We start from the raw sequence: 14931 nt of genomic DNA, 5'->3' as shown, positions 1-14931 counted from the left end.
CTGTACAACTGCAGTAAGACCTCCCTGCTCCTATACCCAAATTCCCTAGCTTATAAGGCCAACATACCATTTGCTGCCTTCACCGCCTGCTGTACCTGCATGCCACCTTTCAATGACTCAATGACTGATGTACCATGACACTCAGGTCTCATTGCACCTCCCCTTTTCCTAATCTGCTGCCATTCAGATAATATTCTGCCTTCCTGTTTTTGCCACCAAAGTGGATAACCTCACATTTATCCACATTATACTGCATCTGCCATGCATTTGCCCACTCACCTAACCTGTCCAAGTCACCCTGCAGCCTCTTAGCTCCTCACAGCTCACACCGTCACCCAGCTTAGTGTCATCTGCAAACTTGGAGATATTACATTCAATTCCTTCATCTAAATCATTGATGTATATTGTAAATAGCTGGGGTCCCAGCACTGATCCCTGCGGCACCCCACTAGTCACTGCCTACCACTCTGAAAAGAACTCGTTTATCCCAAATCTCTGCTTCCTGTCTGCCAACCAGTTCTCTATCCACGTCAGTACATTACCTCCAATACCATGTGCTTTAATTTTGCACACCAATCTCTTGTGTGGGACCTTGTCAAAAGCTTTTTGAAAGTCCAAATACACCATATCCACTAGTTCTCACTTGTCCACTCTATTAGTTACATCCTCAAAAAATTCTAGTAGATTTGTCAAACATGATTTCCTTTTCATAAATCCATGCTGACTTGGACCGATCCAGTCACTGCTTTCCAATTTCATCTTTAATAATTGATTCCAACATTTTCCCCGCTACCGATGTCAGGCTAACCGGTCTATAATTCCCCGTTTTCTCTCTCCCTCCTTTTGTAAAAAAGTGGTGTTACATTAGCTACCCTCCAGTCCATAGGAACTGATCCAGAGTCGATAGACTGTTGGAAAATGATCACCAATGCATCCACTATTTCTCGGGCCACTTCCTTCAGTACTCTGTGATACAGACTATCAGGCCCTGGAGATTTATCGGCCTTCAATCCCATCAATTTCCCTAACACAGTTTCTTGACTAATAAGGATTTCCTTCAGTTCTTCCTTCTCGCCAGATCCTCTGTCCCCTAGTATTTCCGGAAGGTTATTCGTGTCTTCCTTCGTGAAGACAGAACTAAAGTATTTGTTCAATTGATCTGCCATTTCTCTGTTCCCCATTATAAATTCACCTGATTCTGACTGCAAGGGACCTATGTTTGCTTTCACTAATCTCTTTCTCTTCACATATCTATAGAAGCTTTTGCAGTCAGTTTTTATGTTCCCAGTAAGCTTCCTCTTATACTCTATTTTCCCCCTCCTAATTAAACACTTTTTCCTCCTCTGCTGAATTCTAGATTTCTCCCAGTCCTCAGGTTTGCTGCTTTTTCTGGCCAATTTATATGCCTCTTCCTTGGATTTAACACTATCCCTAATTTCCCTTGTTAGCCACGGTTGAGCCATTTTCCCCATTTTATTTTTACTCCAGACCGGGATGTGCAACTGTTGAAGTTCATCCATGTGATACTTAAATGTCTGCCATTGCCTATCCACCGTCAACCTTTTAAGTATCACTCGCCAGTCTATTCTAGCCAATTCACGTCTCATACCATTGAAGTTAACTTTCCTTAAGTTCAGGACCCTGGTCTCTGAATTAACTGTGTCACTCTCCATCTTAATAAAGAATTCTACCATATTATGGTCACTCTTCCCCAAGGGGTCTCGCACAACAAGATTGCTAATTAGTCCTTTCTCATTACACATCACCCCCAATCTAGGATGGCCAGCCCTCTAGTTGGTTCCTCGACATATTGGTCTGGAAAACCATGTCTAATACACTCCAGGAAATCCTCCTCCACCGTATTGCTACCGTATCATTAGCCCAATGTATATCCAAAAAAATTGATGCAAGTCATGGCCAAAATTGGGCCCATGGTTCGGGACCTGGAATTTTAGGTCCTTCATTGAAACACCTGTGAACTTTTTGACATGGAAGCAAGTCATCCTCGTTTCGAGGCACCGCCGATGATGATGAGACTTCGCGTCGAATACTGTTTTAGAAATTTCAGGATATGCTACTTTTTGGGATTAGTATATGCTTTCCTGCCAGTTCAGATAGTAACAATTAAGGATTAAATAAATCATTCAACATCAAAATGTGCACTAATTATATTTTGTTCATGAATAATATGTGTTCTGACCGTTTATTTTTGTTGGTCACCTACCAGCTGCTGAAAGTCTCCTTTTGCTTCTCTAAGGAGTCGTAGCTTCTCTAAAGATAGTTGCCCTTTCTGGCCTTCTCTCTGGCTTACGGCAGGTCTTCAACTGCCTCTCCTACTCCAACACAAAAGCAAAATACTGTGGATGCTGAAAATCTAAAATAAAACAGAAAATGCTGGAAATAAGAGTTAATGTTTCTGGTTAATGTTCTGAAGACCTGAAACATTAACTTTGTGTTTCTCTCCACAGATGCTGCCTGATCTGCTGAGTATATCCAGCATTTTCTGTTTGCCCTCCTACTCTCTGGCCTTAAATTATTTATATACAAATGCCTTTGCGGTTAGTCTGCTGAGGGTTTGAGAGTCAGACAATGGATGAGATTGGCGGGTGAGGCAGAAAGGAATGGGATGGAGACAGAGGCCTGCAGCCCCATTCTTGCCAAGCTCCACTGTCTCCCTGTTCACATCTTCACTTCCAATATTTCAGTGGCCTTATCCGCTCCCTACTTCTGCAATCGCAGCAAGCTGTATGTCCTTGCATGCACCCTCAGCTTTTCTGACACCGACCTATTTCTCATTCTCTGAGTCGACGTCGATTCAGCTGCCCCACCCGATCTTTGACGAAGCCCTGCGAGCCAGGTGAGCCTCCAACGGCGACCGGGCCCCCTCCTACGGCGACCGGGCCCCCTCTATTGACGAGACCTGGGCCTCTCCTCTCCAGCGACAATGACTGGCCTCTCCTCCCTCAACGACAGCTGGACCTTAACTCCTCAACAGCGATCGGGCTTTCTTCCACTTCAACGACGACTGGGCCTCTCCTTCCCCACTGATGACCTGGCTGCTTCTCCCCCAGCAGATGGTGAGTACCATGGCTTTGACCACCCTGAGCTCCCACACTGAACTCGAGGGGACCGCTGACCCCCTCAATGCCTGCCCCCCAACCTGCGACCAACATCTCGCCGTAATCAACTAAGCTCATATAGCAGTGCCTGGTCTCCAGTCGTCTCAGACCCCTTTGCCACTGGACCAAGACCTTGCTCAGCTCAGCCTGTGTGGTGGGGTGGTCGTTGCACACCAACCATGTTAAAAGAACTTGCGCACAGGCATCTTCCAATCATTTAATATGAAGGTCGGGGCCTGGAATGTCGGGACCCTAATGGACAACTCCAACAGCGACAGACCAGAACGCTGCACTGCCATAGTTGCCCAGGAGCTTAGACTCTTTGACATCGACATCGCCGCCCTAAACGAGACCCGGCAGCAGGGGAAGGCCAGCTTAAAGAACATGGTGGAGGTTATGCCTTTTTCTGGAAAGGAAAACCAGAGGAAGGGGGTTGCCTTCGCCGTCAAAAATGAACTGGTTGGCCGCCTCAAAGACTCCCCCTGCGGGATTAACGAACGTCTGATGACCCTTCGCCTTACCCTATCCAGGAACTAATGCGCCACAGTCATCAGTGCATACGCCCCAACACTCGATGCAACGGACGAGGCTAAAGAGGGTTTTTATTCCAACCTCGAGACATCCCTGTCCTGCGCCCCCAAGGACAACAAATTGATCCTCCTAGAAGACTTTAATGCTAGGGTCAGCAAAGACACAGCCCTCTGGGGAGGTGTGATTGGCAGAGGGGGGTAAGGGAAATCCAACTCCAACGGCACCCGTCACCTGACAAAATGTCCAGAACACGAACTCTTCAATACGACCACCCTGTTCCGCCAGAGGGACAAATACAAGATATCGTGGCAACACCCTCGCTCCAAACATTGGCACCTGCTGGACTATGGCATCGTCCGAGACAAGGATCGCAAGGATGTGTGCATCATCCGCGTCATGACGGGAGCTGATGACTGCTGGACGGACCATCGCCTAATCCGATCCATCATCAATATTAACGTAGCCCCAAAGCAGAGGGGACAGCAGAAGCAGTGCCGCAAAAAAATTAATGCCGGGACACTTAGACCCAACTAAGAGAGCCCGATATAGCCAGCGCCTCACAGCCATTCTGGTGTGCTTTGATGGCCCTGAGATGCTCAATGCCCACAGCGCTTGGTCTGCCCTCCAGGCCTCCATAACCAGTGCCTGTGAAAAGACACTTGGTTACTTAACCAGAAAACACCAGGACTGGTTTGATGAAAAAGATCAGGAGATCCAAGAGTTAATAGATCGTAAATGCAGAGCATTTTTGAACCTCAAGCAACGACCAAACTCAGATGCTACAAAGCAACGACCAAACTCAGGTGCTACAAAGCAACGTTACAGACGGTTCAAGGCTGGAGTCCAACAAAAAACCCGGGACTGAAAGAATCGATGGTGGATGGAGAAAGCGCAGGTGATACAACAACTAGCTGACAGCCACGACATACGAGGATTCTTCACTGCAGTCAAGGCCACCTATGGTCCAAAATCCCAAGGCCCCACCCCACTCCTGGCAAAGAACGGGGAAACACTCATCAAGGACCCCGAGGCTGTCAGGGCCCAGTGGAAGGAGTACTTTAAAGATCTCCTCAATCGAGACTCTGCCTTTGACTTGAGTGTTCTCAACTCCATCCCGCAGCATGCAACCCGCCACCACCTCAGTGAAAATCCAACGCTACAAGAGGTAGGCAAAGCCATAAAACAGCTCGAGAACAGCAAGGCTACGGGTGCGGATGGAATTCCTGCTGAGGCGCTAAAATATGGCGGAGAGGCGCTGTTGGCGGAGATACATGACCTCATCTCTCATTTGGAGAGAGGAGAGCATGCCGGGAGATCTCAGAGCTACAGTGATCGTGTCCATTTTTAAAAAGGGGAACAAATCTGATTGTGGCAACTACAGGGGAATCTCCCTGCTATCAACCACTGGGAAGGTTGTCGCTAGAGTCCTCCTCAACCATCTTCTCCCTGTAGCCGAGGAGCTCCTCCCGGAGTCACACTGCGGATTTCGTCCCCCATGATCTTTGCAGCACAACTGCAGGAAAAATGCAGAGAGCAGCGCCAACCCTTATACATGCCCTTTTTCGACCTGACAAAGGCCTTTGATACTGTCGACCGTGAGGGCTTATGGAGTGTCCTCTTCCGTTTTCGGTGCCCCCAAAAGTTTGTCAACATCCTTCGCCTGCTCCACGACAACATGCGGGCTATGATCCTTACCAGCGGATCCGTTACAGACCCATTCCACGTCCGAACTGGGGTCAAACAGGGCTGCATCATCGCTCCAACCCTCTTTTCAATCTTCCTCGCTGCCATGCTCCACCTCACTGTCAACAAGCTCCCCGCCGGAGTGGAACTAAACCACAGAACCAGTGGGAAGCTGTTTAACCTATGCCGCCTCCAGACCAGGTCCAAGACCACCCAAACCTCCGTCGTTGAACTGCAGTGCTCGGACAACGCCTGCGTCTGCGCACATTCGTAGACTGAACTCCAGGATATAGTCAGTGTATTCACCGAGGCATATGAAAGCATGGGCCTTACGCTTAACATCCGTAAGACAAAGGTCCTACATCAACCTGTCCTCGCCGCACAGCACTGGCCCCCCATCCCAGTCATCAAGATTCATGGCGCGACTCTCGACAGCGTGGACCACTTCCCATACCTCGGGAGCCAACGTCAACAAAGGCAGACGTTGATGCGGAGATTCAACATCGCCTCCAGTGCAGCCTTCGGCCACCTGAGGAAAAGAATGTTTGAAGACCTAGCCCTCAAACCTACCACCAAGCTGTAGTAATTCCCGTCCTGCAATATGGGTCAGAGGCATGGACCGACTTACAGAAGACACGTCAAGTCACTGGAGATATATCACTAACTATGTCTCCGTAAGATTCTGCAAATCACCTGGGAGAACAGACGCACCAACATCAGTGTCCTCACCCAGGCTAACATCCCCAGCATTGAAGCACGAACCACACGAGATCAGCTTCGTTGGGCAGGCCACTTAGTTTGCATGCCGGACACGAGACTCCCTGAACAACTACTATATGCGGAGCTCCTTCATGGCAAACGATCTAAAGGTGGGCAGCGGAATCATTACAAGGACACCCTCAAAGCCTCCCTGGTGAAGTGCGACATCACCACTGACTCCTGGGAGACCCTGGCCGAAGACCGCCCTAGGTGGAGAAAGTGCATCCAGGAGGGCGTTGAGCTCTTCGAATCTCAACGCTGCGAGCGTGAAGAGATCAGGCGCAGGCAGCGGAAGGAGCGTGTGGTAAATCAGTGTCACCCCCCCCCCCCCCTCCCCCCTTCCCCCGACGAATATCTGTCCCACCTATGACAGGGTCTATGGCTCTCGTGTTGGACTGTTCAGCCACCAAAGAACTCGCTTTAGGAGTGGATGCAAGTCTTCCTCGATTTCGAGGGACTGCCAATGATGATGATGATGTCTTTCTCTGTTCTAATAAAACTGACTCCATGTTTCCATTTGATGTTGCCAAATGGGAGCATGTGAATGATGAAGAGGAAGGAGCCAAGGATGGAACCCCAGGGATACAACAAAAGTGATCATGCGGGTATGGGACGAGAAATCATAGGAGATGATGTAGTATCAAGAATGTGATAATTGGGATGGAATTATGAAAGAGCAGTTACATAGAGGTAGGCTGTGGATGAAAGACACTCTGTACCCATCTGTGGTGCTCCCTACCTCACCATGTTCCCTTTTTGCTTTAAAAAGCCTCTTTTCTTTGACAATGCTTTTTCCCTATCCGAACTCCTGTCTCCTCCTTGCTTGGTATCCACTGCGCTACGAAGAAATCCAAGACATCTGTTTCTGCATGAATGCTATAGAATTGTAAATTGATAAGAGAAAGTATCTTGCCAAAATTACAACAAAGTTGAGTTTTCTTTTGGTACTCTATGCACAAATGTTTCTGTGCTGTTAAACATAGGCCTGTGAACTCAATAAATTGAAGACTTCAGTAAAATCGAACAAATGACTTCCTATTGTGAAATACTTGAATTCATTTTAAATGGTGAGAGATGGGAAGAAGAGGAGCTGCAAGATGATTTGTTTGCCTGTTTGGACTAACTTAGTCCCCTAAATGTAGTCATTACATAATGTGCTGCATCCAATACCCAATTGTGTCTTGAGTTGAAAGACTTTTGTGTTTCTGTACATTTTAAAACTCAGGCCTTTTAGTTGGAATTGGCATTTTATTTGTCGCTGTATTTACTTCTCTTGACAGTTTTACTGTTTTTGGATGATGTCCGCAAGCAGTGTTTGCAGGGGATTTACTCACATTACCAGTTAAAAGATACATTGAAGCTCCTGAAAACATTTTAGAATATGGCCTAAGATTTTATTTCTAGTCTTGAATAGATTAGTGACATTTTTCTGGCTGACCTTCTGTGTTTAAGTTGATTTTTCTTTTCTTGCAGTGATAAGTGTAAAGCCAGAGGTTTTACGGTTATTGTGGATGGACGAAAATCTCAGTGGAATGTGGTGAAGACGGTTGTACTGATGCTGCAGGTGAAGTTTCTTGATACTTACTAGATATGCATGTAACTCACTTCACAAGATATCCAAATTAAATTGTCTTCATTAGTCTGTTGTAGATTTTAGTGGCCATGAATAAAACTAAATGATGGTGCAGAAGGAATATTACCATATCCTCAAATACGAATAACCCCATAAAATTGATGCTGTTCAGAAGGCGGCTCAGATTATGCACAAAAACTGGATATCTGAATATTTGGCAGCATGTGAAGGGTTGTACGATGACAGAACTTGGAGTCTTTTTTTTCCCCCGTGTTTTTTGTTAGGAGAGTATTTTATCTTTTTAAGTTGGCTTGGTAGCTTATTGAAAACATACAAGTTGGATTACAAAGTGAAATTCATATAAAAGTTTCCTCTTGTGTTATTAGGGCTGTAAAAATACAGGAGAGATTTATATGGTTTTGGACTGAAGTATTGATGTTTTGAGCCAAATCTTGCATATTTGGCTGCTGTGCCTTAGTGCTGGGAAACTTTGAGCTGTATGAGTTCTTGGCTGCTCAGCATTCACAATTATCTGCCAAAATTCCACCTCCTAATGACTTTTTAACATTGGGCTCTATGTAGTATTTTGAACTAAGCCAAACAATTCAGCATTTATGTCGATACAGGAATCTGTTGAGATTTATAGAATCCATTGTGTGTCTCTGGCGAAATTAGTGAAATTGCAGTAACCATAAATTCTATTCATGCACATAAAAAGCTGTGCTTCATTAGTTATCTGAACTTTAATACCGACAAAATTAATCTCATATTGGTAAAGACAACGGATTCTTTTTTTTGGTAGAAATAATAACTATTATCAGTCTTTTGTGTCAGATATTCTTTCTTCTTAGCTACAAGTAATAGTTAAATTCTTGGACTTCAGATTTGAGCAGAGCATCAAAAACCACTCCCATATGTAAGCAGTTGCTCCCTGCAAACTGGAGTATGACTTTATACACACTGGCCCCAAGTTTCCACATGATTTGCTCCTGATTTTTAGGAGCAACTGGTGTAGAACGGAGTATCTTAGAAATCGCAATTCTCCACATTTAATTTACTGCAGTTCGAGTCAGGTAGAACAGTTTCACTTTGGAACAGAATTTTTTTTTCAAAAGGGGGCGTGTCCGGCCACTGACGCCTGATTTCAAAGTTTCCACAGTGAAAACGTACTCCAAACTAACTTAGAATGGAGTAAGTGAAGATTTTTGTACGCTTGAAAAAACCTTGTCTACACTTTAAAAAATCAGGCGTAGGTTACAAATTGGGCGTCGGGAACGAGGTGCGGGAGGGGGGGGAAGGGAAGTCATTAAATTCTACAATCAATCCTTAGTTATACTTATACAAATATTATACAAATAAATCCAACCTGAATAAAAATTTATAAGCAAAGAAAAGATTAAATAAACCATGTTCCTACCTGTGCGAAAGTGCTTCAGGCAGGCCTTTCATGTTGGAGACCGGCAGCGGTGTGGCGTCAGTGTCTCGACGGCAGCGGCAGCAAGCAGCCTTCGGGCTGAGCTGCAGTGCTTGAGGCAGGGGTGTGGCGTCAGTGTCTCATCTCGACGGCAGCGGCAAGCAGCCTTCGAGCTGAGCTGCGGTGCTTGAGGCAGGCCTTCATTCCTCGCGAAGATGCAGCACCCAGACGGACGTGAGGCCATTCGGCCATGGGATTGCAGCGGCGTCAGTGGCTGGTCGGGAGCCGAAGAAAGAACAGCAGCAGCCTTCGAGCTGTGAGGGGGACTGACTGAGGCCATTTGGACAGGGAGAGGCAGCCACATCGACATCTTTATATATAAATTTGCAGAATGGGTGCACCACATATTATGCAATGGTTTGCTTCCTCATGCAAGAAATTCTTTGTTCTTGGTGGAAGTTGATCCATTGCAAAGTTGAATTGGCACTTTTATTTCTCCAAACACACAGTCCTTAATTTGCAGGCACCGGTTCTGCAAGTTGAGCAGTGAAAAGCTGAACTCACTGATTTCAGCAGGTGATTTATTCAGCAGTGCTGCTAAAAGCACTCCCTCACACACAGAAATATCAAGAAAATTAAAATACAAGCCTTTGCAGGGGTCCAAGAAACAAATCTTCACTTTTTCTACAGTACTTTTAAAAATGGCCGAGTGCCAATGTTTACTTCAGACTGCGCGTGCGCGAACGCTCCAACGTGCACGCGCAGGGTTGCCGGCACCAAGAAGCCTCATTTCAATTGTACCCGCCCCCTCCTACTTACAAAATTGGTGCAAGTGGTAGGCTCCGCCCCCTGTGCGCCACGCCAAGCAGACATCGAGCTCGAATATCGCACTTTTTTTTCGGCGCGAAAAACAGGCGCCCAGCTCTGAGGTGCGCCATTTTCACCGCGTGTGGAAACTTGGGGCCATAATCTGGTGATGGAGCATTGTGCGGGATTTGAACCGATACGCTTGTTGTTGTAATTAGATAACTGAATTGATCCAAGTCATATTATTAGCCTGACTTTTGCATAGCAAAAGAATGAACACTAACTTATGACTTGTGCTATAAATAACAAATTGGATTTATTACAAGTAAAATTTAGACAGCAGGAAATAAGTACAGTGGATTTAATTTTATGATATTGGGGTAGAAATTGCGGTCGGAAGCGTACCTCCGGAGTATACCTCTGACCCTTGAAACAATTGCGAATCTACCTCCAGGCGTCCAGGCTGTGGAGAGTTCCAGACTAGGGCCTCCAGTCAGCATAAAGACCCACGGATCCCAGGGACGCAGGTGGTATGGAAGCGTCCCTGGATCACGTAGGCCTGGTTCTCCAATCACAAAGGAGGATTCCATTGCAATTATTTCCAAAAGGAATCCCCGAATGAGATGCAATGGAATCCCCAAATAATTATACAGTTTGCAGTAGCTCCAGGCGCCCAAAACTGTGTGGGAGGGGCCCGAAGCACGCACCCCTAGCCCTGGCCGAATGGCCTCACTGGGGCTGCGTGTATAAGGCTCCTCCCACGTCCAGCTCCTGCTTTCTACCGACTCGACTCGACTCCCGCTTTCCCTCCACCCCCCCCCCCCCCGGCCCGGGCCGGACCAGACCGATCCCTCGGGACTGGACCCGACCCGCGCTCCCCCCCCCCCCCCACCCGACCTGACCTCCCTCCCCCCGCCCCCGACACGAACCGACCCGCTCTCCCTCCCTCCCTCCTCCCCCCCGCCCCCGACCCGACCCATACTTCCGACCAACCCCCCCCCCAGCCGGACCCGACCCGACCCGCGCTCCCGGCCCCAGACCCGACCCGAACCAACGCCACCTACCTGTAAATCTGGTGCTGGGGACCGGGTCCTGCCCGAAGTCTTGGGCCCGGCCCGTTCAGCCTCCCCTCCCCCCCCCCCCCCCCCTCTCCTTCCCCCCCCCCCCACCCCCATCCCAGCACACTGTTGGAGGGCTCCCGGTGCTGCAGTCGGTAAGTAGAAAATGTTTTATTTATTGATTTAAAAAAAAAATTATTTCTTCTTCATTTTTTTTGATTGATTTATTGGTTGATTTGTTGATGTTTTTATCATTTATTATTGATGATGGCTCTTTATTTGTAAAACTGAAGTGTTTAATGTTTGTAAACTTCCCTTGAAACCCCCTCTTCCCCCCCCCCCCCCCCCCCAATTACCTACGCCTGATTTGTAACCTACGCCTGATTTTCAAAAGTGTAGACAAGGTTTTTTCCAGCGTACAAAAATCTTCACTTACTCCATTCTAAGTTTGTTTGGAGTAAGTTTTCACTAAAGTGGCCGGACACGCCCCCTTTTGAAAAAAAAATTCTGTACCAAAGTGAAACTGTTCTAACTGACTAGAACTGGAGCAAACTAAATGCCGAGAATTTGAATTTCTAAGATACTCCGTTCTACACCAGTTGCTCCAAAAAAACAGGAGCAACTGAGGCCGAAACTTGGGCCCATAGAAAGTAGATGCAGGACTAGGCCATTCAGCCCTTCGAGCCTGCACCTCCATTCAGTATGATCATGGCTGATTATGCAACTTCAGTACCCCATTCCTCCTTTCTCTCCATACCCTTTGATCCCTTTAGCCATAAGGGCCACACCTAACTCCGTTTTGAATATATCTAACGAACTGACATCAACAACTTTTTGTGGTAGAGAAATCCACAAGTTCACAATTCTTTGAGTGAAGAAGATTCTCCTCATCTTGGTCCTAATTGGCTTACCTCTTATCCTTAGCCTGTGACCCCTCGTTCTGGACTTCCCCAACATCGGTAACATTCTTCCTGCATCTAACTTGTCCAATCCCGTCATAATTTTATATGTTTCTATGAGATCCCCTCATTCTACGAAATTCCAGTGAATATAAGCCTAGTCGATCCAGTCTGTCTTCATATGTCATTTCTGCCATCCCGGGAATCAGTCTGGTGAACCTTCGCTGCACTCCCTCAATAGCAAGAATGTCCTTCCTCAGATATTCCCTTACTTAGATGAAAGCATGTCCTACATCTGCTTTTACCAGCCTTAAGAGTTTTGTGGGAAATTGCTGTGCAGTTATTGGGTAAATAGCCCAACTCGGCATCAGCAATATTGATTTTCCATGCTGTTTGGCTGATCTGCCAAGGAGTACCTTGACGGATCAAGTTCTAGATTTTGTGCATGAGTAAACCCAGGAGTTGCAGAGCCTTTCAAATGGATTGTGATTATTGTGGTACCTTATTGAACACCTTTTGAAAATCTAGATAAATTACATCTACTGCATTACCCTTGTCTATTCTCTCTCTTACCTCCATGCTGACTATTCATTATTATATTTTTGGCTTCTAGATGTTCTTCCATTTTCTCCTTTAGCAGGGATTCCATTATTATTCCTACCACTGATGTTAAGCTGACTAGTATATAGTTCCCTGGATATGTTCTATCTCCCTTTTTAAATATAGGTACAGATGCAGCGTTGAAAATCCGGAGTACCAGAATCTGTAATGCTCCGGACTCCAAACATAGAAACATAGAAAATAGGTGCAGGAGCAGGCCATTCAGCCCTTCTAGCCTGCACCGCCATTCAATGAGTTCATGGCTGAACATGAAACTTCAGTACCCACTTCCTGCTTTCACGCCATACCCCTTGATCCCCCGAGTAGTAAGGACTTCATCTAACTCCCTTTTGAATATATTTAGTGAATTGGCCTCAACTACTTCCTGTGGTAGAGAATTCCACAGGTTCACCACTCTCTGGGTGAAGAAGTTTCTCCTTATCTCGGTCCTAAATGGCTTACCCTTTATCCTTAGACTGTGACCCCTGGTTCTGGACTTCCCCAACATTGGGAACATTCTTCCTGCATCCAACCTGTCCAAACCCGTCAGAATTTTAAACGTTTCTATGAGGTCCCCTCTCACTCTTCTGAACTCCAGTGAATACAAGCCCAGTTGATCCAGTCTTTCTTGATAGGTCAGTCCCACCATCCCGGGAATCAGTCTGGTGAATCTTCGCTGCACTCCCTCAATAGCAAGAATGTCCTTCCTCAAGTTAGGAGACCAAAACTGTACACAATACTCCAGGTGTGGCCTCACCAAGGCCCTGTACAACTGTAGCAACACCTCCCTGCCCCTGTACTCAAATCCCCTCGCTATGAAGGCCAACATGCCATTTGCTTTCTTAACCGCCTGCTGTACCTGCATGCCAACCTTCAATGACTGATGTACCATGACAACCAGGTCTCGTTGCTCCTTCCCTTTTCCTAATCTGTCACCATTCAGATAATAGTCTGTCTCTCTGTTTTTACCACCAAAGTGGATAACCTCACATTTATCCACATTATACTTCATCTGCCACGCATTTGCCCACTCACCTAACCTATCCAAGTCACTCTGTAGCCTCATAGCATCCTCCTCGCAGCTCACACTGCCACCCAACTTAGTGTCATCCGCAAATTTGGAGATACTACATTTAATCCCCTCGTCTAAATCATTAATGTACAATGTAAACAGCTGGGGCCCCAGCACAGAACCCTGCGGTACCCCACTAGTCACTGCCTGCCATTCCGAAAAGTACCCATTTACTCCTACTCTTTGCTTCCTGTCTGACAACCAGTTCTCAATCCACGTCAGCACACTACCCCCAATCCCATGTGCTTTAACTTTGCACATTAATCTCCTGTGTGGGACCTTGTCGAAAGCCTTCTGAAAGTCCAAGTATACCACATCAACTGGTACTCCTTTGTCCACTTTATTGGAAACATCCTCAAAAAATTCCAGAAGATTTGTCAAGCATGATCTCCCTTTCACAAATCCATGCTGACTTGGACCTATCATGTCACCATTTTCCAAATGCACTGCTATGACATCCTTAATAATTGATTCCATCATTTTACCCACTACTGAGGTCAGGCTGACCGGTCTATAATTCCCTGCTTTCTCTCTCCCTCCTTTTTTAAAAAGTGGGGTTACATTGGCTACCCTCCACTCGATAGGAACTGATCCAGAGTCAATGGAATGTTGGAAAATGACTGTCAATGCATCCGCTATTTCCAAGGCTACCTCCTTAAGTACTCTGGGATGCAGTCCATCAGGCCCTGGGGATTTATCGGCCTTCAATCCCATCAATTTCCCCAACACAATTTCCCGACTAATAAAGATTTCCATCAGTTCCTCCTCCTTAATAGACCCTCTGAACACTTTTATATCCGGAAGGTTGTTTGTGTCCTTCTTAGTGAATACTGAACCAAAGTACTTGTTCAATTGGTCTGCCATTTCTTTGTTCCCCGTTATGACTTCCCCTGATTCTGACTGCAGGGGACCTACGTTTGTCTTTACTAACCTTTTTCTCTTTACATACCTATAGAAACTTTTGCAATCCGCCTTAATGTTCCCTGCAAGCTTCTTCTCGTACTCCATTTTCCCTGCCCTAATCAAACCCTTTGTCCTCCTCTGCTGAGTTCTAAATTTCTCCCAGTCCCCAGGTTCGCTGCTATTTCTGGCCAATTTGTATGCCATTTCCTTGGCTTTAATACTATCCCTGATTTCCCTAGATAGCCACGGTTGAGCCACCTTCCCTTTTTTATTTTTACGCCAGACAGGAATGTACAATTGTTGTAATTCATCCATGCGGTCTCTAAATGTCTGCCATTGCCCATCCACAGTCAACCCCTTAAATATCATTAGCCAATCTATCTTAGCCAATTCATGCCTCATACCTTCAAAGTTACCCTTCTTTAAGTTCTGGACCATGGTCTCTGAATTAACTGTTTCATTCCCCATCCTAATGCAGAATTCCAGCATATTATGGTCACTCTTCCCCAAGGG

The 14931-nt window shown here is 46.3% G+C and overlaps 1 protein-coding gene across 6 annotated transcripts in view; it reads left to right on the top strand.

Annotated features, from left to right (window-relative positions):
• The window catches only part of sestd1 (SEC14 and spectrin domains 1), a 241966-nt gene that overhangs the window by 57610 nt on the left and 169425 nt on the right, over positions 1-14931 (top strand). For all 6 annotated transcript variants that reach the window (XM_070874797.1, XM_070874796.1, XM_070874798.1 and 3 more), the window contains one exon: positions 7566-7656. In XM_070874797.1, coding sequence (XP_070730898.1) covers positions 7566-7656 — 91 coding nt within the window. The remainder of the gene's footprint in view (positions 1-7565; positions 7657-14931) is intronic.

This window comes from Pristiophorus japonicus, chromosome 3 (genome assembly GCF_044704955.1).
Source record: "Pristiophorus japonicus isolate sPriJap1 chromosome 3, sPriJap1.hap1, whole genome shotgun sequence".
NCBI classification, from domain to species: Eukaryota; Metazoa; Chordata; class Chondrichthyes; family Pristiophoridae; genus Pristiophorus; species Pristiophorus japonicus.
This window is presented reverse-complemented; position numbering and strand designations above follow the sequence as displayed.